The sequence below is a fragment of the Puma concolor genome, chromosome C1, assembly GCF_028749965.1.
Source record: "Puma concolor isolate L17-30 chromosome C1, mPumCon1.1.hap2, whole genome shotgun sequence".
NCBI lineage: Eukaryota > Metazoa > Chordata > Mammalia > Carnivora > Felidae > Puma > Puma concolor.
The window spans coordinates 46041938-46062824 of record NC_141674.1 but is presented as its reverse complement, the minus strand read 5'-3'; the positions used below and the strand labels follow the sequence as shown (position 1 = coordinate 46062824).

General features: G+C 37.6%; 1 protein-coding gene and 1 long non-coding RNA gene across 10 annotated transcripts in view; one reads left to right on the top strand and one right to left on the bottom strand.

Annotated features, from left to right (window-relative positions):
* PRKAA2 (protein kinase AMP-activated catalytic subunit alpha 2) overlaps positions 1–20887 on the bottom strand; it is an 85126-nt gene that overhangs the window by 8502 nt on the left and 55737 nt on the right. For 8 of the 9 annotated variants that reach the window (XM_086717083.1, XM_086717092.1, XM_086717085.1 and 5 more), the window contains 4 exons: positions 16639–16726; positions 14423–14647; positions 1762–2266; positions 193–319 (listed from right to left, as the gene is read on the bottom strand). In XM_086717083.1, coding sequence (XP_086573209.1) covers positions 193–319; positions 1762–2266; positions 14423–14647; positions 16639–16726 — 945 coding nt within the window. The remainder of the gene's footprint in view (positions 1–192; positions 320–1761; positions 2267–14422; positions 14648–16638; positions 16727–20887) is intronic. The other variant, XM_086717086.1, reaches the window with a different exon arrangement.
* Positions 17129–20887, top strand: part of LOC147578046 (uncharacterized) — a 39336-nt gene continuing 35577 nt past the window's right edge. Inside the window, exon 1 of the long non-coding RNA XR_015254732.1 lies at positions 17129–18238. This is a non-coding gene — a long non-coding RNA (uncharacterized LOC147578046). The remainder of the gene's footprint in view (positions 18239–20887) is intronic.

Below are 20887 nucleotides of genomic sequence, written 5' to 3'. Positions count from 1 at the left end.
AGAGGTGCTGGAATAGAGATATTCCACATGTCTTCAATCCTTTTCATTTCACTTACATTTTTAGTTAACTCTAGATTACTAAAATACCAGTACAGAAGACCTACCCACCATGTCTTTGAGATGATTTTAACATCTTGTCAACTAGCGCCAAGTTTTATCTTCTCAGAGCTCATGCCTGCATAGCTTCCTTACCATCAATGCTTTTAAAGTCCAAAAGATAGCTTCTGTTGTCAACCAGGTAAAGTTGTAAGCTCATTTTCACATAATTGCCAGTCACTGGATTTTTCCTTCTTACACGAAGATGGTATGCATTCACTACCTAAAATGGGAAATCTTTTTTTAAGGAAAAATGTTAAAAATAACAAACTACAAAATATCTTCCTATTCTTATTGCAAATAGCCACGACTGATAGAGGTGGGGTAGAAAAGGAATTCCTGAATGACCTTTTTTTTAAAATATATATTACATAACAGCTTCATATTGACTTAATCTCTACTGATAGTACTGTGTGTGCAGAGCAACTGAAACCTAAAGGGAACACAGGGATTATAGAGTGTCTTAGCCCTCATTCTAGATATGCCTCCACTCTAACACATCAACAGTAATTCTGGTTACCCAGCCTCAATTTGAATACTTCTCCCTATTAATATGGAGTAGAAGGAATAAAAAAGAACCAATATGTTAATGGTTTGCATTCAGCAGTATAAATAGGTACTGTCACAGAATTTAAGTATTGCAATAATCCTGTGAAGAAGTATTATTTGCCTTGGGAAGATAAGACAACTGCAGCTCAGAAAAAAGATGATCCTGGGTTTTCAAAACATCTGTCAAGTTAGTTCAAACTTTTTTTCAGTATGGAATTTTAAAGACATTAATGTCTCTCTTTTCACTGAATTGCTTCAGAAATGTTTTTAAATGATTTTAATGAAATATTATTTTGTTTATTCATTTCATGTACCAATAAAATGAAAAGGACTGGTTTTTCAAACATGTCAAATGAATATATGCATGGTGTATTTGAATGTTTTTCTTCTTCCTTTAAAAATACATTCACAGCTTTCAAGAAAGGAACAAGAGTGAAAAAGGATATCTGAGATGGGGGAAAAAATGCCTTTCCTTCCACCTATACTCAAATAGACTTATAATGAATTTGAGCACTAATTTGAAAAAAGGAAAACTGGGGGCTGAGAGTAAGAAAAACATACCATAACTAAGGATTAAAAGCACTATACAAATAAAAGAGATCTTCTCAACCTAGAGAAAAGTATTTGTTGACTGAAGAAATTTATCCTGATGGTATCATCTGTATTGACCACTAGCTGCTATAGTTAGTGGGAAAAAGAAGAAATGAGAACAAAAAGTTAAACATAGCATCGTTGAAGACACATGACTTTTTATTGCTATGATGCAGGCGAAAACAGATGGACAATTTTCTCAGGCGATTTCAGGTTGATGATGTTCTCTTTCTTGGCCAAGAATGCTAGTCGCTAATTCAAAAATATCAGAGGTCCCCAGCATCGACAACTCTTCATCCTTAAACTTTAGTTTTGAATGTACATGGTACATTAATGAGGAAAATGGGGTTTATCATCCAGAAGCAAGATGACCACAAAATTTGTATCTAAATCAAAATTTCTATTGACCCTAAGAACTCAGTAGTTCAGAACAGCTTACTATACAAAAACACAAACATAAAAAGCAAACAAAAACCAAAAAAACAAACCTTTTACAAATGATCTTAATATACTGCCATCTCCTACCTTCCATTCAAAATCCAGCTGCTTCATAGCTCGGTAGACTTCGGCCATAATGTCATATGGTTTGCTTTGACTTCTGATTCCAAGATGCCACTTGGCTTTTTTCACAGCTAAAGATTTGGGCTTAGTTGTATTCAGCGCATCCAATGGACATCTTGCTTTAGGGCTGTCTGCTATAAGAGGTGGCATCCTTTCTGGATGAGGCTTCAGGCCTGGGGGAATATGCATGGTACTATCATCCATAAAAGAACCAGTTGGGGGACTAGAGGCGAGGTAGAACTCACTGGCTTGGTTCATTATTCTCCGATTGTCAATGATAAGATGATAAGCCACTGCAAGCTGGTCTTGAGGGTCACCACTATATAAACTGTTCATTACTTCTGATTCTGTACACTCAAATTTTTCACACACTTCTTTCACAGCCTCATCATCAATGACGTTAGCATCATAGGAGGGGTCTTCAGGAAATAAGTAACTGGGCAAATCTTGTTTAAACCATTCATGCTCTCTAGGAAAAATACCACAATACACTATTGTAAGAACATGCTTTGGCAAGTCCCAAGTAATTTATACACGGGGCAATACAATATAACAGAATCAGGAAGACCTGTTCTCTGTGTGACCCTGGCTAAGTTAATTAACCCCCACCCTTGAATAGCTATGGCTATTCAGGCTTAGGTATTTGGCTGAAATTTTCTCAGAGCCTGTCACTTCAAAGGAAACTGGCAGTGTTTGTTGCCAATGATAAAGTTCAAGCTTTAAAGCAAAGTTTTAGAATTTTATACAATTTGTATCTGCCTCTACTGGTTTGACAGCTTCCTACGAAAGACTTTGCTGGTAACTTTATAGTGGTAACAATGAAAATGATTTCTAATATTGTATAATGAACATGTCACCATTTGGAAAATCTTTCTAACTCAATAACCCAGTATTTTCAAAATGACCAACACATGAGGTTACAAAATCATACAAGGATAAAACATCCACAGAACACAAAAGCAACCTGTTAATTTTAATGTAATATAGGACAAAAGTAGGCTGACACCTTTTCTCATTTGATATTGTAACTAACACGTTAAGCTTTGGCTTAATACCAAGAAGAATATCACAACCGTCTAAAAGACTATTAAAAATGTGCTTCCCTTCCAACCACTTACTTGATGTCAGATTTTCTTCATAGACTGCAACTAACATACAACACATTGCAACAGACTGAATGAAGACAGAGACAGAAGAACCTAGCCACTGTTTCTGATTAAGCCCAACACTTAAGAGAATCTGAAAATGTAAAATAATGCCACTCTTGTTACCATTTTCTTTTTGGTTATTTTTCAGAAAAGATATTTATTTAGATTAACATGTAGTAGCTTTAGTGTTATTTTTAAGTCAATTAAATGTTTTTTTAAGTTTCTCAGATATTGACATAACCTGCATTAAAAACACAACTTTTTAGAATTCTCAATTTTAAGACTGTAAAGGAATACTAAAACCAAAAAATTTGATAATCACTCTCCTAAATTTTATTTTCTCACACTTCTGGGCCTTTGTACATAATGTTACTGTAACCATCCTAGAATATCCCATCCCTTTTCATCCAACTAACATGTACTATTCCTTTGAGACTGCACAAGCATTACTATTGGTAGAACTGGGCACCCCCTAAGCTAAATTCAGATCAATATATATTTTACTTGAATGCCTTGTATTGACTGATTGTTTCATTTATGAATATTAACTAAGGGTATACAATGATGGGGCACCTGGGTGGCTCAGTTGGTCAAGCATCTGACTCTTGATTTCGGCTTAGGTCACGGTCTCACAGTTTGTGGGTTTGAGCTCCAGGCTAACCGAACAGAGCTTACTGGGGATTCTCTGTCCTCCTCTCTCTCTTTCTCTGCCCCTCCCCTGCTAACACACTCTCTCTCTCTCTCTCTAAATAAGTAAACATTTAAAAAAAATTTTAGGGGTGCTTGGGTGGCTTAGTTGGTTGGGCGTCCGACTTCAGCTTAGACCACAATCTCACGGCTTGTGAGCTTGAGCCCGGTGTCGGGCTCTGGGCTGACAGCTCAGAGCCTGGAGCCTGCTTCGGTTTCTGTGTCTCCCTCTCTCTCTGCCCCTCCCCGACTTGTTCTCATTCTAAGATAAACATTAAAATTTTTTTAATAAATAAATAAAAATAAGTTTTAAGGTTATCCTATGGCAAAAGGACTCTCATCCTCACAGAGATTATATTCTAGCTGAATACAGATAAAATATTCACAAAAATATACAGTTACAAATACACAAACATGAAAATCCTGTAATAAAGATTCTAGGTGGAAAGCACAGTGTAAAATAAGAATGTAAAAATCACAACGGGATGCGTGTAATTAGGGAAGCTACTCTGAGTGGTATTTAAGCAGATAACAGAATGATTAGAAATCAGCTAAGCAAAGAGGTACGAACAGGTATTCCCAGGAAAAGAAACAATATATGTAAAGACCGAGATAAGAAACAGCTGTGCCATGTTCAAGGAGCAGGAGGACTGAGGCCACTGCCATGAAAACATGAGTTGCAGGTTAGAGGGTCAAAACATACCAGATATTTCTGACAGCTGTAGGCTGTAAGAAAGATTTTGGGCCGAGAACGTATGCCTGATGAAAATCACTGAAAGAATTGAGAGACAGGGATGACAGTGACATGACCTAATTTGCATTCTATAAAGATCATTCTGCTTGTGATATAGAAATTGAATTGAAAAGACAAAAATAATGATGATGTTGATGATGGTGTGCCAGGCCCCGAGGGTGATCCAAAGATGAATCTTCTATAGCCTCTAGTAGATCTTTGTATTTAACACTCACACTTTCTTATAGGTGTTGATTTTTTTTTTCTGAATCTTACCCACTAAACTCAGAGCTCCTTGAAACAGGGATCATGCCTTATTTAGCTATATTCCATTACCCAATACAGTGTAAACAAATGCTCAGTAAATGCAAAATAAATAAATGATGAATACATTAAGTATGAAAACCGAAATGAATTCATTAAATGTGTTTGTTTCCTGTATCAGACTAAGTACCCAAGGCTTAATAATAAAAATGTGAGATGTTAATTTTTTTCAAAAGAAAGAGAACATAAGAAATTATATGTCTAACATTTTTAAAACATCAATGACAAATAGGGAAGATGAGCACTTTTGAATGAACTCCAAAAATTCACTCTTCCATACAGGCATTAAGATTACTAGCAAAAATTATCCAAGTCGACTTTTCCAGTACTCTGGAAATTAACCAAAAGCCTGCAAAAACCTTAGAAGTATTTACTCAGGAAAACAGCTGAGTAAAAACAATGAGATGTGGGACATTTTAAACTGCCCTATATCCATCTTCCTTTCCCCCATTTTCCATGGTAGCCTTGAAAACCAACAGCGTCACAATCATGGTAGCCCAGAAAACTGGCAGCCTAGCAACCACTAAGGGGAAAAAGGTTTGGAATTAGAGCAGAATAGGTTTAGAATTCTCCAAAGTCCTAGCCCCACAGAACTGTCACTATTTGACATGTCTTGCCGTTCCCTGAAAATCTCCACTTTGCAAGCCTGGTCTTGATCCGACCTGATTCAGAGCTCCCTCACTGCAAACAGCCTTCTCCCCAGGACACTTGTCAAAAACAACCAATGGCAACTGTCTCACATCCCTGCTGCCTAAAGAGGCAATAAGAGTTGGAGCAAGTAAGAAGCTAACCAAAAACCTTAAAATGAAAACTTCAGGAATAAGGGTTCCACTGGGATCTTTGAAATACTGTAATACGTTCCTGGGACTAAAGAAGGCCATGTACATATGCAGGGCTGTACGCATGCCCAAGAAAGACCCTAATTTCTAATTAGTGGCTCACTTGGAGCCTCGATGCTGACAGAGAGTAAAGCCTAAAGCCGGGTTAACGAGCTTCTCGTTGGAGCAATGAAGACATGCACACGGAGTCTCTCAGCAAAGGCTGGGAGACTTATTAGATCAAGACATTCAACGGAAGCTCTAATAATTAGCTGACCATTAAGCTAACCAAGGAGAGATTTCAGGGGTCAACCATGACAAAGAATAAAAAATTTATGGAATTAGTTCAATAAAATCACTCAACAAGAAGAGCAGCAACAACATACAAGAATTACAAACTCTAGGCATACACCCACAAGAAATGGAAACGTGTGACCATAAAACACTTGTACACAGATGTGCATGGCAACGTTATTCTTAAGAGCCAAAAAGTGGAAACAATTCAAGTATCCACTAACTGATGGATGGATAAACAAAATGTAGTATATCTATACAATGGAGTATTGTTCAAGGAAAAAAAGGAATGAAGAACTGATAGATGCTACATCATGAATGAACCTTGAGAACATTATGCTAATGTGAATGTAGCAAGACTCAAAAGGCTACATGCTCTATGATTCTGTGTATATGAAACTTCCAAAATAGGCAAATAGGTAAAGGCAGAAAGTAGATTACTGGCTTCCAAGGGATAAAAGGAGGGGAAAACATGTAATGACTGTTAAAGGGTATAGAGTTTCTTTTAGGGAATTAGAAAATGGTGATGACTCTACAACTTGGCGAAAACACTGAGAACCACTGAATTACAGAATTTAAAGGAGCAAACTTATGCTATATGAATTACACTAATAAAATAAATAAATGCTTAAAAATAATAACTAGAGAAATAATGTACATTTTTAATTTTTTTTTTTTTTGATACTTATTTCTTTTTGAGAGACAGATCATGGGTCAGGGAGGGGCAGAGAGAGGGAGGGAGACACAGAATCCAAAGCAGGCTCTAGGCTCTGAGTGGTCAGCACAGAGCCCGACATGGGGCTCAAACCCACGGACCACAACATCATGACCTGAGCTAAAGTCCGACGCTTAACTGACTGAGCCACTCAGATGTCCCCACATTTTTTTTTAATTCATTCATTTAGACAAAGGACCATAATTCTTTACCATAAGAAAACTGCCAGTTAAAAAGTCATACTCCCAGTTTTTGATTTTCAGGAGTCAATTCCTGAATTAACTCTATCAATGGAACCAATAACCAGAATGTTTATGAGGGTTCGCCCGAGACAAAATCAGTTCATTTCCCATGGGTTACTACTGCACAGCCATCAGAAATTAAGTCTTTCTATCACTATTATCTGATACCCAATTTTGATACATGACTTAACACTAAATGAGTTATGGAGACACATGGAAATGAAAACACAACCATCTAAAATCTCTGAGATGCAGTGAAAGCAATTCTAAGAGGGAAATATATAGCAACACAGGCCTACCTCAGTAACTAAGAAAATAAATAAATACACACTCAGATAAACAATCTAACGTTCCTCCTAAAGGAACCAGAAAAAGAAGAACAAAGTCTAAGGTGAGTTAGAGCATATAATAAAGATAAGATTAGAAATAAATGACATAAGGACTACAAAACAATAGAAAAAAAATAAATGAAATCAAGAGCTGGTTCTTTGAAATGATAAATAAAATTGATAAACCCTTAGCCAGACTCATAAGGAAAAAAAAAAGGCCCAAATAAAATCAGAAACAAAAGAGAAGGACTACCAACTGACACCACAGAAATATAAGGAATTATAAGAGAATATTACACCAACTTATATGCCAACAAATTGGATAACCTAGAAAAAATGGATAAATTCATAGAAAGATACAATCTTCCAAAACTAAATCAGGATGAAATAGAAAACCTAAACAAACCAAACAAATATATAAGACTGAATTCATAATCAAAAACTACCAAAAAATAAAAGTCCAGTATCAGATGGATTCTATAAAACATTTAAAGAAGAGTTAATACCTATTCTCCTCAAACTATTCCAAAAAATAGAAGAGGAAGGAAAGCTTCCAAATACATTCTACAAGGCCAGCATTACCCTGATACCAAAACCACACAGACATTACAAAAACAGAAAACTAACAGCCAATATCCCTGATGAACACAGACATATAAATCTTAATAAACAGCAAACCACATTTAACAACACATTAAAAGGATCACTCACCACAATCAAGTGGGATTTATTCTGGGGGATGCAAGGATGTTTCATTATTTGTAAATCAATCACCCAAATACATGACATCAACAAAACAAAGAATAAAAATCAAATGATCATCTCATTTGACAAAATTCAGTATCTGTTCATGATTAAAAAAAAAAAAAACCAACAAAGTGGGTTCAAAAGGAATAGATCCCAACATGATAAAAAGCCATATATGAAAAACCCACTGCTAACATCATACTCAATGGTGAAAAACCAAGAGCTTCCCCCCTAAGATCAGGAACAAGACAAGGATATCTACTCTTACCACTTTTATTCAACATAGTACTGGACATCCTAACTATAGCAATCAGACAAGAAATGGAAATAAAAGGGATCCATAATGGTAAAGATATCAAACTGTCACTATTTGCAGATGACATGGGAGTAACATTAAAAAATCCTAAAGACTCCAACAAAAAACTACTAGAATAAATCAGTGAAACTGCAGATACCTAGAAATCAGTCACATTTCTACACACTAATAATAAAGTACTAGAAAGAGAAATTAAGAAAACAATTCCATTTACAACTGCACCAGAAATAATAAAATACCTATGAATAAATTTAACCAAGGAAGTGAAAGACCATGCTCATAGACTGGAAGAATGAAAAAAAAAAAATTTTTTTTATTTAGTTGCTTTGAGAGAGAGAGAACGTGTGCACACACCCATGAGCAGGAAAGGGCAGAAAGAGAGGGAGAGAGAGAGAATCCCAAGCAGGCTCTGCACTGTCAGCAGATCTCATGATCCATGAGATCATGACCTGAATCAAGATCAAGAGTCAGATGCTTAACTGAGTCACCCAGATGCCCCAGAATGAATATTGTTAAAATGTCCATACTACCCAAAGCAATCTACAGATTAAAATGCCAACAGCATTTCTCACAGAAGTAGAACAATCTTAAAATTTGTGTGCAACTATAAAAGACCTCAAATAGCCAAAGCAACGTTGAGAAAGAAAAATAAAGCTGGAAGTATCACAATCCCAGATTTCAAGATATACTATAAAGCAAGAGTGATCAGAACAGTATGGTACTGGCACAAAAAGAGGCACACATATCAATGAACAGAATAGAGAGCCCAGAAACAAACCTATGCTTACATGGTGTATTACTCTACAACAAAGGAGGCAAGAATATATAACGAGGAAAAGACATTCTCTTCAATAAATGGTGCTGGAAAAACTGGACACCTACATGTAAAAGAATGGAACTGGACCACTTTCTAACACCATATACAAAAATAAACTCAAAATGGATTAAAAACCTAAATGTGAGATCTGAAACCATGAAATTCCTAGAGGCAAACACAGGCAATAATGTCTCTGGCACTGGCCAAAACAACATTTTTCTAGATATGTTTCCTAAGGCAAGGGAAACAAAAGCAAAAATAAACTATTGGGACTACATCAAATAAAAAGCTTTTGCACAGTGAAAGAAACCATCAACAAAACACGAAGGCAACCTACCAAATGGGAGAAGATACTTGCAAATTATATATCCAATAAAGGGTTAATATTCAAACTTTATAAAGAACTTATACAACACAACACCAAAAAACGAAAAACAAAACAAAAAAAACAAAAACAAAACAAACCAAAACAAAAACCAATCAATTAAAAAATAGGCAGAGGACCTGAATAGACATTTTACCAAAGAAGACATAGAGATGGCCAATAGACACATGAAAAGATGCTCAACCTCTGTAATCAGGGAAACCACAATCAAAACCACAACGAGATATCACCTTACAACAGAGTAGCAAAAATCAAAAGATAAGAAACAGTAAATGTTGGCAAGGCTTCAGAGAAAAAAGAACCCTTATACACTGCTGCTGGGAATATAAACTGGTATAGCCACTGTGAAAAACAGAACAGAGGTTCTTCAAAAAATTTAAAATACAGGGGCACCTGGGAGGCTCAGTCGGTTAAGTGTCCAACTCTTGGTTTTGGCTCAAGTCATGATCTCATGGTTCATGGGTTTGAGCCCCACATTGGGCTCTGCACTGTCAGTGTGTAGCCTGTTTGGGATTTTTCTGTCCCTCTCTTTCCCCGCATGCATGTGAGGTTATTATCTCAAAGGAACTTTAAAAGAAAGTTAAAACAGAAATACCATAAGATCCAATAATTTCAGTACTGGGTATTTACCTAGAGAAAACAAAACCACTAATTCAAAAAATATATAAGCACTCCTATGTTTACTGCAGCATTATTTACAATAGCCAAGATATGGAACCATCTAAGTATCAACAGACAAATGGATAAAGAACATGGGGTATACGTGTACAATGGAGTATTACACCGCCTTAAAAAAGGATGATATTGTGCCATTTGCAACAAAATGAATGGACTAAGTGAAGTAAATCTGAGAAAAATAAATACATGATTTCACTCATAAGTGGAATCTAAAAAAGGAAATGAATAAACAAATTTTAAAAAGCAGAATCAGACCAATAAATAGAGAAGAGACAGCTGCCAGGGAAGGGGGGGTGGTGGTAGGGGGTATGGGCAAAGTGAAAAGGCAAGAGGGGGACGCAGGCTTCCAGTTAAGGAATGAACACATCACAGCAATAAAAGGCATAGCACAGGGAATATAGTCAATGATGCTGTAATAGCATTCTATGATAACATACGGCAGCTATGCTTGTGGTGAGCATAGCATAACATATAGAGAAGCTGAGTCACTATGTTGTTTACCTAAGACTAATGTAACAGTGTGTGTCAACCATACTCAAAAATATTTTTTATTTTTATTTTTTTTAATTTTTTTAACGTTTATTTATTTTTGAGACAGAGAGAGACAGAGCATGAGCAGGGGAAGGGCAGAGCAAGAGGGAGACACAGAATCTGAAACAAGCTCCAGGCTCCGAGCTGTCAGCACAGAGCCCGACGCGGGGCTCGAACTCACGGACCGCGAGATCATGACCTGAGCCGAAGGCGGATGCCCAACCAACTGAGCCACCCAGGCGCCTCTCAAAAATATTTTTTAAAAGGAGACCAAATGAGTTATAAAGAATATCAAATTTTAGAAATTTCACAATGTGTCCAAATTTCTTCAACTGCAGCTAAAAGGTTCCTACATATTAACACCGTGTGCTGGACATCGTTCTAAAAGCTTTAATTATATTGGGTTGAATGTCTGCAGTTTCTCATATTCAGCTGTTTTTAGACCTACGGAAAAAATTCACATGGCTCAACCTAAGACTTTCCTCCCACCAAATCCACTATATATGATGTAACAAAAGCACAGAAAGAATAAGTAGTATGCTGGTAGTTAGTAAACAGAATAATTAGGATTAATACTAAAACAGCTGAACTTCAGACCCTTCACTTTTAATCACGTTGTATTAACTGTTATTATTAATTATTAGTAATAAGAGTAATACTAAGCTTAAGGCACTTGGGAGAATACAAAAATGTTATTTCATGAAGATAATGTCTGTCTTGTCTATCACTATATTCCCAGAACTTAGCCTAGAGCCTTGAACAGAATAAATACTAAATAAATAGTTACTGAATGAATAAAAGCAAAAATGATTAAATGAATGAATAAATACTGAGATATTTTCTAACCTCCAATCACTTACCACCTTATAAGAAAAATAAGACCTATATGGAATAACTATAAGAATGTAGTAGCATAACAACTCGGGGTGCAGGGACACAGGCACCCCAACCCCAAGGCCCACACCACCAGGACCACAGCAGGAGGGAAGTTCTGCTCTAAGTGCTCAATAAGCTGGTGGGCTAAGTCATCCACGTGTGGGTGTTTCTGGTCCCCCACCACCCATCAGCCTGGGAGACGCATCTGTGTCGCAGGGACGAAGGTGCGCTGTGGAGGGGAGACCCTGTGGGACACCTCCTCTTTGCAGCCAGCCCAACTCCACACTGAATGCCACAGAGGGGCACAACCTGGCTCTTGGAGGTTGGCAGGTAACTCCTGTGTGCAGTCAGATTTGAACCCTGGTGGGTCAATCCACACCCCATACCTTCCACAGTATCAGATAAAGCACCTCTGAGCTTGTATTAAGTTCAGCTGGGCCACAAAACCACTAGTAAGTGTGAGAATAAAGGGAAACATAGCTAAAAGAGAGCAGGGACACTAGAAGGGGGAGCCCTACCACTCAGTATCATTTACAGAGCCCATCGGGGTACTGATCACAACTGTGATGCAGCCAGTGAGAAACTGTCATCACTCTGATCTCTTGCTGTTCTCCAGTGGATTTTGGTTCAGAAAAATCCCTCCCAGATTTTTTTTTCCATGAAATAAAGTTCCTTTCCTTAGAAAAAAAAAAGAATGCAGTAGCATAACAGGGGCGCCTCAGTCGGTTAAGCATACGACTTCGGCTAAGTCACGATTTCATGGTTTGTGAGTTCGAGCCCCGCATCAGGCTCTGTGCTGACAGCTCAGAGCCTGGAGCCTGCTTCAGATTCATTCATTCATTCATTCATTCATTCATTCTCTCTCTCTCTCTCTCTCTCTCTCCCCCTTTCCCTCTCCCTCCTTCTCTCTGCCTCTACCGCATTCACGCTCTCTGTCAAAAATAAACGTAAAAAAAAAACCAAAAGCAAAGAAAAGAATTCCCATACATTAAAAAACTGAATTTGGATAAATAAAAAATGATAGAAACTATAAGTTCAAGTTATTAGTTTGAGAACAGAAATGAATGCCATTATTTTTTTATAACTGGGAGTTTGTACTTGTACTGAATACTATTTTATGTCAACTACATATGCATAAATTACTTCATCCTAATAGACTTTTATTTACATTTTTCGTCTAAAGCTTGTAAATATACAAGTATCGGTTTTAACACAAGTGGAATCAATACTTTTCCTATTCTAAATGTATGTGCTGACAGAAACAGGTGCAAATATATGTATCAGCGTCTCTAATTTTCTTTCTAAGGAAAAGACAATTAAGTGACCAAGGTGCTTGGCTGGCTCAGTCCACACAGCATGTTGACTCTTGATCTCAGGGTTGTGAGTTTAAGCCCCAAGCTGGGCATAGAGCTTAATGTTAAAAAAAAAAAAAAAAAAGGCCAAAAACAAACAAAACAAAAACCGTAAACACAAAAGCTTTCCCCCCCCCCCCCCCCCCCCCCCCCCCCCCCCCCCCGCTAACTTCATTTCCATAACTAAAGTTGGTGTTAATTTACAATCACACGTTTATTTTATGTATGAGGCCTGGAACACTTGAAGAAAAGCTAGGGGAGAAAAACAGTATACAAATGGAAAAGCAATCAGTCCCTGCTTTCAGAAGAGATCAGCAGCTACCACGTAAAAAACTACTCTACTTAAACATTCCAAGAGTCACAGGTCTCTACACAGCCATTCTGGCTTGTAAGAGGAGAGATTCTGGAGAGACAGTAACAGAATGTGTTTGTAAATAAATAACCGATGAAATGTTAGGTAAAAACAAAAAAAAACCCTAGGAAACGTAACACAGTAAGTAAAAAGTAGAAGGTCAAGAATTACCATGGCTTGTGTATGCTAGATAAAGGTCCTATTCACAGTAACACTGCAAGTTCCGAAGTTTCTCATGTAACAAGAAATCCTTCACAGCCCTAGCTTATTTTTTTATTCAAAATCTTAGCAAAACTTTTAATGCTTTATTTCATCAACCATATATAAAATACATAAATCTCACCCTGTATTCCATTTGAAATTTATTCACTTTTTTTTTAAGTTTATTTATTTTCAGAAAGAGAGAGAGAACATATGCATGTGTATGCAGGGGAGGGGCAAAGAGAGAGGGAGAGAGAGAGAGAATCTCAAGCAGGCTCCACAATGTCAGCACAGAGCCTTTGAAGCAGGGCTCAAATCCCACAACTGTGAGTGAGATCATGACCTGAGCCTAAATCAAGCGCTGGACACTTAACCGACTGAGCCACCCAGGCACTCCTGAAATTTATTCAAATAGTTTCTCAACATATACTACATTCGTGGGCCTTCTAGCATTGTGTGTACTAAGATGAGTAAGACACTACCTCTACCCTTATGGAGTTATAATTTAGGACTGGAGGAAGATGCACTGAGTAATAGCTAGATACGAAGCGATAATGAAAAAATAAAACCATGAACAAAATGTGGAAATCACGGAAGTGGAAGCAACTAACACTGCCTGGAGGAATCAGAGGTAATTTCACAAGGGAGATGATAAGTAAGAATTATAAAGGATGGATGGAAATCTACAGGGTCAAAAAAGGCAGAAGACAAATCAGAGACAATAATATAAATTAAAACATGAAGGCATAAAATATGTTTTTTGAAGAACAAGGAAAAGCTGAATGTAGCTGAGGCACTGGTACCAGTGTGTGGTGGTAAGTGCAGGAGTGAGGCTTCAGGAGAAGGAAATGGAGCCTTATTAGGAAGGGCCTTTGAGGATTTGCTGCTTAAGCTAAAAAGTTTAGAAAACAATCTGAAATATTTAAAAAGATCAGTGACCTGATCAGGTTTGTGTAAAAAGGAAAGCAAAATTCCTATGCTATTAAGTGTTACAGAAACTAACATAAAGCAGGCACTCAATTAGTGTTATTATTATTAATACTACAAAATACACGTAACAGTCACAAAAAGAATAATCACCTTATATCTTTGATAGTTGCCCGTTTCAGGGGGTCAACCTGCAGCATATGCATCAACAGAGTGCAAACAGAACGATTGAGATATTCTGGGATATAAAAAACACCCCCTCGGATCTTCTTAAATAACGTAGGTACATGCTCATCATCAAATGGAAGGGTGCCACAAAGGAGAGCATACAAGATAACACCACAGCTCCAGATATCAACTTCAGGACCTGCATACAATCTAAGAAAAAGGATAACAAAAACCTGAAATACAAGTACCACTTTTTCTCATCCTCGTGTATACCCTGTTTCTTCATATACATATTACAGACTCAGTCTATATTGATTTGCAGGCCTTCAATGAGGACCATGGCCACACTCCCAACAGTCAATACTTGTTCCCGTAGAGAATTGGTCTATGCAATTACTATTCAAGTTTTCCAAAAGAAAGCAGTATTTTTCTTTGTCACAAACTCACTTAACTTACTAATTGACTAATAAAAAAAAATAAAACAGGGGCGCCTGGGTGGCTCAGTTGAGCGACCGACTTCAGCTCAGGTCATGATCTCACGGTTTGTGAGTTCGAGCCCCACGTCGGGCTTTGTGCTGACAGCTCAGAGCCTGGAGCCTGCTTCTGATTCTGTGTCTCCCTCTTTCTCTGCCCCTCCTCCACTCATGCTCTGTCTCTCTCTGTCTCAGAAATAAATAAACATTAAAAAAAATTTTTTTTAATAAAACATACTATGGTTGAATTTTTATGGAAACATCAAAGTAGATAACCATAAACTTGAAAAAAACAATACTATAATGTATACGTTAAATCCTTTTATCATAAAACTACAATAAAGAAAATGCATATATAACAATTTTTATCCCTGAATGCGTATTTTACAGAATATTTGAAACATTACAATGCCTAACTAGTCCTACAGCCATCTCTTTGACAGTACTTGTCCTGTATAACATTGTCCTGAGTATGACTTTCATTCCAATCACTTGTTAGGTTAGCTCACAGGACTAAGGTTAGCTTTGTTACACATAACCTATGGCTGGAATATTAGTCCTTTCTTCTCTCACCTACATAAAAAATATTAAAATGCTCCTGATAGCACACTGACAAACTCAAAGCTAGGTCTGAGGCAACAAAGTAAATCTATGTTATTCCAATTAAAAGAATATAATCCACTTCAAAATGGTGCTGCCCATCATTTAAATCATTTGCTGTACTGTCCAAAACTCCTATATCTGTTCCTTGCAATAATAACGTTTCTGTATTTTCTCTCAGAGAATTCTGTTAAGTTTTTAAACAGACACTGGTCACTGTAGAAAGTCTTCAGTTTATCACTGCAATCTGTATGAACATTTTTTCTATATACCAATGGGTAAGCTCCAATCTCTACTTGTACAGTTTAATTTCATGAAGTGACAATACTGTCCCCCCAAAACCTCACTGTTCTAAAAACAAAACATAAAATAATGGTCTATATAGTACCTTATTAAAAATATGTTAATTATTATTTAAGGACTGTCTGATAGGAATGCTTGAATATAGCAAATGCTCTTATCTGTACTTTATCAAAATAAAATCAATATTTCAGTCATTTTTTTAATGGAAAAACTCCCTTAAATTTTTTTTCAATAATTTAGCATCATCACAGACTCATGGAACTTTGAGAACAGACAGAACAAAAGCTCACCTACGGGTTTTATGATCATCGATATACTTCTTATCTGTTCCTTCAACACTTTACTCTTTGCTTACATCTTTATTTTATACTCTCTTCTTTTCCTTGCAATGTCTCAGTGACTTACTTTACACCTCTGCACTCTGCACCCGGGAACCTAGGTGTTTTACATATTGCCAGCATATATAGGACCAGGGACACTAATATTGTCCTATCAAGAACTTAATGCTTGAATTCTTTTGTAAATGTTTCCAACAAACACAACACTTATTCTCTGTTATTACTATATCAGTAATACTATCAAAAATAACTAGGAATAAAAATAATTACACCTGGAAAAAAGAAAAAATCATTAAATATACTCATAACAAAATCGAAACTGTTTAAAAAATTGTTTAATAAAACTATTCTCTTAAAGAATGGAAAAAAAGGACAATTTGTTCCTACTGTGTTAATCTTATCCTCTGAACAGAATATATCATAATTAAATGTTATTAAGATGAACAAAAGATTATGAAAAGTTTACTCTCCACCCATCTATTATTACCTGCCTGAGATGACTTCAGGTGCTGCATAATTGGGAGATCCACAACTAGTTCGCAGAAACTCACCATCCGACATCATATTAGACAATCCTGAAAATAAGAGTAACGTTTACTTCATGCTAGATATTTTTAAAAGTAGATATAAGTACGAGGGAAAATATCAAGTCTTTAATGTCCTATACATATTTTTTTAATTATTAGAAAAAAAGTAGTGGAAAGCATTTGTTAGACTAGTAAAAAACATTCCAGCATACTTTAGCTCTAAAAGATAAAGCACATCATGCATGATTCGAATTCCTTTTTCTAATTAAAATCTTGATTCACCTGACAAATATGAGGTTGTTCTAAATTATATGAACTCTTCTAAACATAAAAGCAACAAAATATTATTTGCCCATTTCTACAGTTGAAAGAATGAAATGGAGCCTATTACTTTTTGTCCTATGCTTTCAAAGCCTTTAAAAATAAAATCTCTAAGTAGAAATCAGACAGGTTCTTATTTATAAAGATTATGTTCCAAGAGCTTTTAATTTGGAAAGCTTATATTCAACATAGAAAAAATAATCTACTGAACCAAAAATCTAACTGGACTATAATATTAAAGAGTTTTTTTTTTGATTTACAAAAGAGAAGGGGCACCTTTTAAAGTTTTTTTGGGGGGGGAAGGAGTCAACATAGCAGAGCTATAAGTAGGGGGACCCAAAGTTCCCTCGTCCTTCAAACACAGCAATACTGAGGCCAGAAGACGGAATTCCAAGAACCCAGGCTACAGAGTGACAGAAATAGCTCTAGGGGCCCCCAGGGACAACTTGGTGGTCCATAGGTGTGTGACTGTCAATTGGGAGAGAGAAAATGGGTGGCACAGGCACAGAGGAGAGGGATCCCTTTCTCTGGAGAGACAAAAGGAAGAGAAAGAGAGGCTGTGGAAGTGTAGGGCTGTATTTGGACAAGAGAAAAACCACAGACCGGGGAATAGAAAAAACAGAGAAAGAACCAGTATCTAACACGATCCAGGGTTGCAGGTCTTTGTCCAGACTGGAGCCTGCCGCCCTGTATGCACGCCTGGGGAGGAGGGGAGCCAGACCCAGGCTTGGTAGCGAGCTCAGGGGTGCAGTCGGAGAGAGTAGCCCCCTCCCTTGAGTGCTGTGGGAAGAAGGTATATATCCACTCTAAAGACAAAAGACCCTGCGGACACCTGCCACCCAGGCCCGGAGCGGCACTACCCCAGAACTGGGGCTCACGGAGCAGGATCCTTTATGACATCAGGGACTGAATTTAGCCAAGTGCCTGGGAGGTGCAGGAGATGGTGGAGTGGGACAAACTGGCCCTCTGTGTCTGCACGGCACTGTGTGGACAGCCTGAACAGACCAGTGGGAGACATCTGGTCTGGGGAGGAGAGACAGGGGTGTCCCCATTTTTCTCCCCATCGCCAACAAGGTTGGGCTTCAGGGAAGGGACAACGGACCCACAGTGCAGGCAGGACCTGCCTACACCAAACCATGCCCCTTCGTGCCTGGTAAATGCATATCTACAGAAGCGAGACTGACACTGAAGCAGTGTTCCAGACCAGCACCGCAGTCACAGGTTCCAAGGCACCATCAGGTATCAGCACAGTGGTTTTGCATTTTCTGATTTGACTCTTGGTCAGTTCTTATTTTATATAAATTATTTTTTCTTCATTCCTTTGATTACTTCTAATTCTGATTGGTTTATTTAAGCAGATAATTTTTAATCCATTCTTTTTACATCTCTTCTGTATCTCCTTTTTCTTTTTTTTTAATGTTTGTTTGTTTGTTTATTTATTTATTTATTTTGAGAGACAGAAAAAGAGCAGGGGAGGGGCAGAGAGAGAGAGAGGGAGACAGAGAATCCCAAGTAGGCTCCACAGCTGTCAGCACAGAGCCCAATGCGGGGCTCAAACCCATGAACTGTGAGATCATGACCTGAGCCTAAGGCAGACGCTTAACCAATTGAGCCACCCAGGCGCCGCTGTATCACCTTCTCTATTTCTCTCTCCCTCTCTCCCTCTCCCTCTCTCTCTCTCTCTCTCTCTCTCTCTGGATTAAGCAGTATAGTTTCTCTGATTCTCTGCCTGGTCAATTTTTTGGTTGCTGTTCTTTTCTTTTTAACCACCCGTCATTTCTCTCTTTGTATGGGATAAGGCTTCTTCCACCACCACACCCATTTTTAAATTTTTTTCAGAGTTACTTCAATGAACAAATCAAAGCATGCCTAGTAGAAGGTCCAAACTACCATTACAGGTAGCGAGGTAAAGCAACCAGAGTCACAACAACAGAGAGCATGCAACACACTCCAAAAACACCTCCTGAAGGGCCAGGTTCTGGACAGTGTACGACCACTTTTTAATATAATTGTGCTTGCAGGTGCAGGTCATATAACAAGCTATTAAAACACATAAAGGACAGAAAACTAGCCAAAATGATGAAACGGAAGAATTCTCCTCAAAAGAAATTCCAGGAAGAAATGACAGCTAGAGAATTGATCAAAACAGATATAAACAATATATCTGATCAAGCATTTTGAATAACAGTCATCAGATTAATAGCTAGACTTGAAAAGAGCATAGAAGACAGCAGAGAATCTACTGCTACAGAGATCAAAGAACTAAGAAATAGTCATGACGAATTGAGAAATGCTGCAGATGAGGTGCAAAATAAACGAGATGCAGTGACAGCAATAGAAGATAAAATTAGGGAAAACGATGAAGCCAAGAAAAAGATAAGAAAATGCTAGATCATGAGGGGAGAATTAGAGAACTATGCCATTCAATGAAACATAATATCTGTATCCTAGGAGTTCCAGCAGAAGAAGAGAGAAAGGGGCAGAAGGTTTACTTGAACAAATTATAGCGGAGAACTTCCCTAATCTGGAAAAGGAAGTGGACATCCAAATCCAGGAGGCAAAGAGAACTCCCTTCTGACTCAACAAGAATAGGTCTTCACCATGGCATATCATAATGAAACTGGCAAAAAAGAAAGATAAAGAGGGAATTCTGAAAGCAGCTAGGGACAAATGGGCCTTAACCTGTAAGAGGAGACACATAACAGTAGAGGCAGACCTGTTCCCTGAAACTTGGCAGGCCAGAAGAGAATGGCAGGAAATAATCAATGTGCTGAACAGGAAAAATATGCAGCCAAGAATCCTTTATCCAGCAAGGCTGTCATTCAGAATGGAAGGAGAGATAAAGGTTTTCCCAGACAGACAAAAGCTGAAGGAGTTCATAACCACTAAACTAGCCCTGCAAGAGATCCTAAGGAGGACCCTGTGAGTGGAAAGCAGAGAGATATCACCACAAGCATAAAACCTACAGATAACACAATGACACTAAATTCATATCTTTCAGTAAGAACTCTGAATGTAAATGGACTACATGCCCTAGTCAAAAGACAGGATATCAGAATGGATTAAAAACAAGATCCATCTATACGCTGTCTAAAAGAGACTCATTTTAGACCTAAGGACACCTTCAGATTGAAAGTGAGGGAATGGAGAACCTCTATCATGCTACTGGAAGTCAAAATAAAGCTGCAGTAGTCATACTTATATCAAACAAACTAGATTTTAAACTAAAAGCTGTAACAAGATGAAGAAGGAAACTGTATTGTAATTATGGGGTCTATCCATCAAGAAGAGCTAACAATTATAAATGTTTATGTCCCCAACACACAGGTTCCCAAATATAGCAATCAATCACAAACGTAAGCAACCTTATTGGTAAGAATATGGTAATTGCAGGAGACTTTAATAATTCATTTATAGCAATGGACAGATCATCTAGGCAGAAAATCAATAAATGAACAATGGCCTTGAATGATACACTGGACCAGATGGACTTGACAGATATATTCAGAATTTTTCATCCAAAAGCAGCAGAATACACATTCTTCTCAAGTGCACATGGAACATTCTCTAAGACAGAACAGTTACTGGGTCACAAAACAGCCCTCAATAAACATAAAAGAACTGAGATCATACCATGCATATTTTCAGATCACAACACTATGAAACTTGAAATCAACAACAAGAAAAAGTTTGGAAAGCCTCCAAAGGCATGGAGGTTAAAGAACATCCTACTGAAGAATAAATGGGTCTGGGAATGCAAGCTGGTGCAGCCACTCTGGAAAACAGTTTGGAGGCCCCTCAAAAAATTAAAAATAGAACTACCCTATGACCTAGCAATTGCACTACTAGGTAATTATCCAAAGGATACAGGTGTGCTGTTTCAAAGGG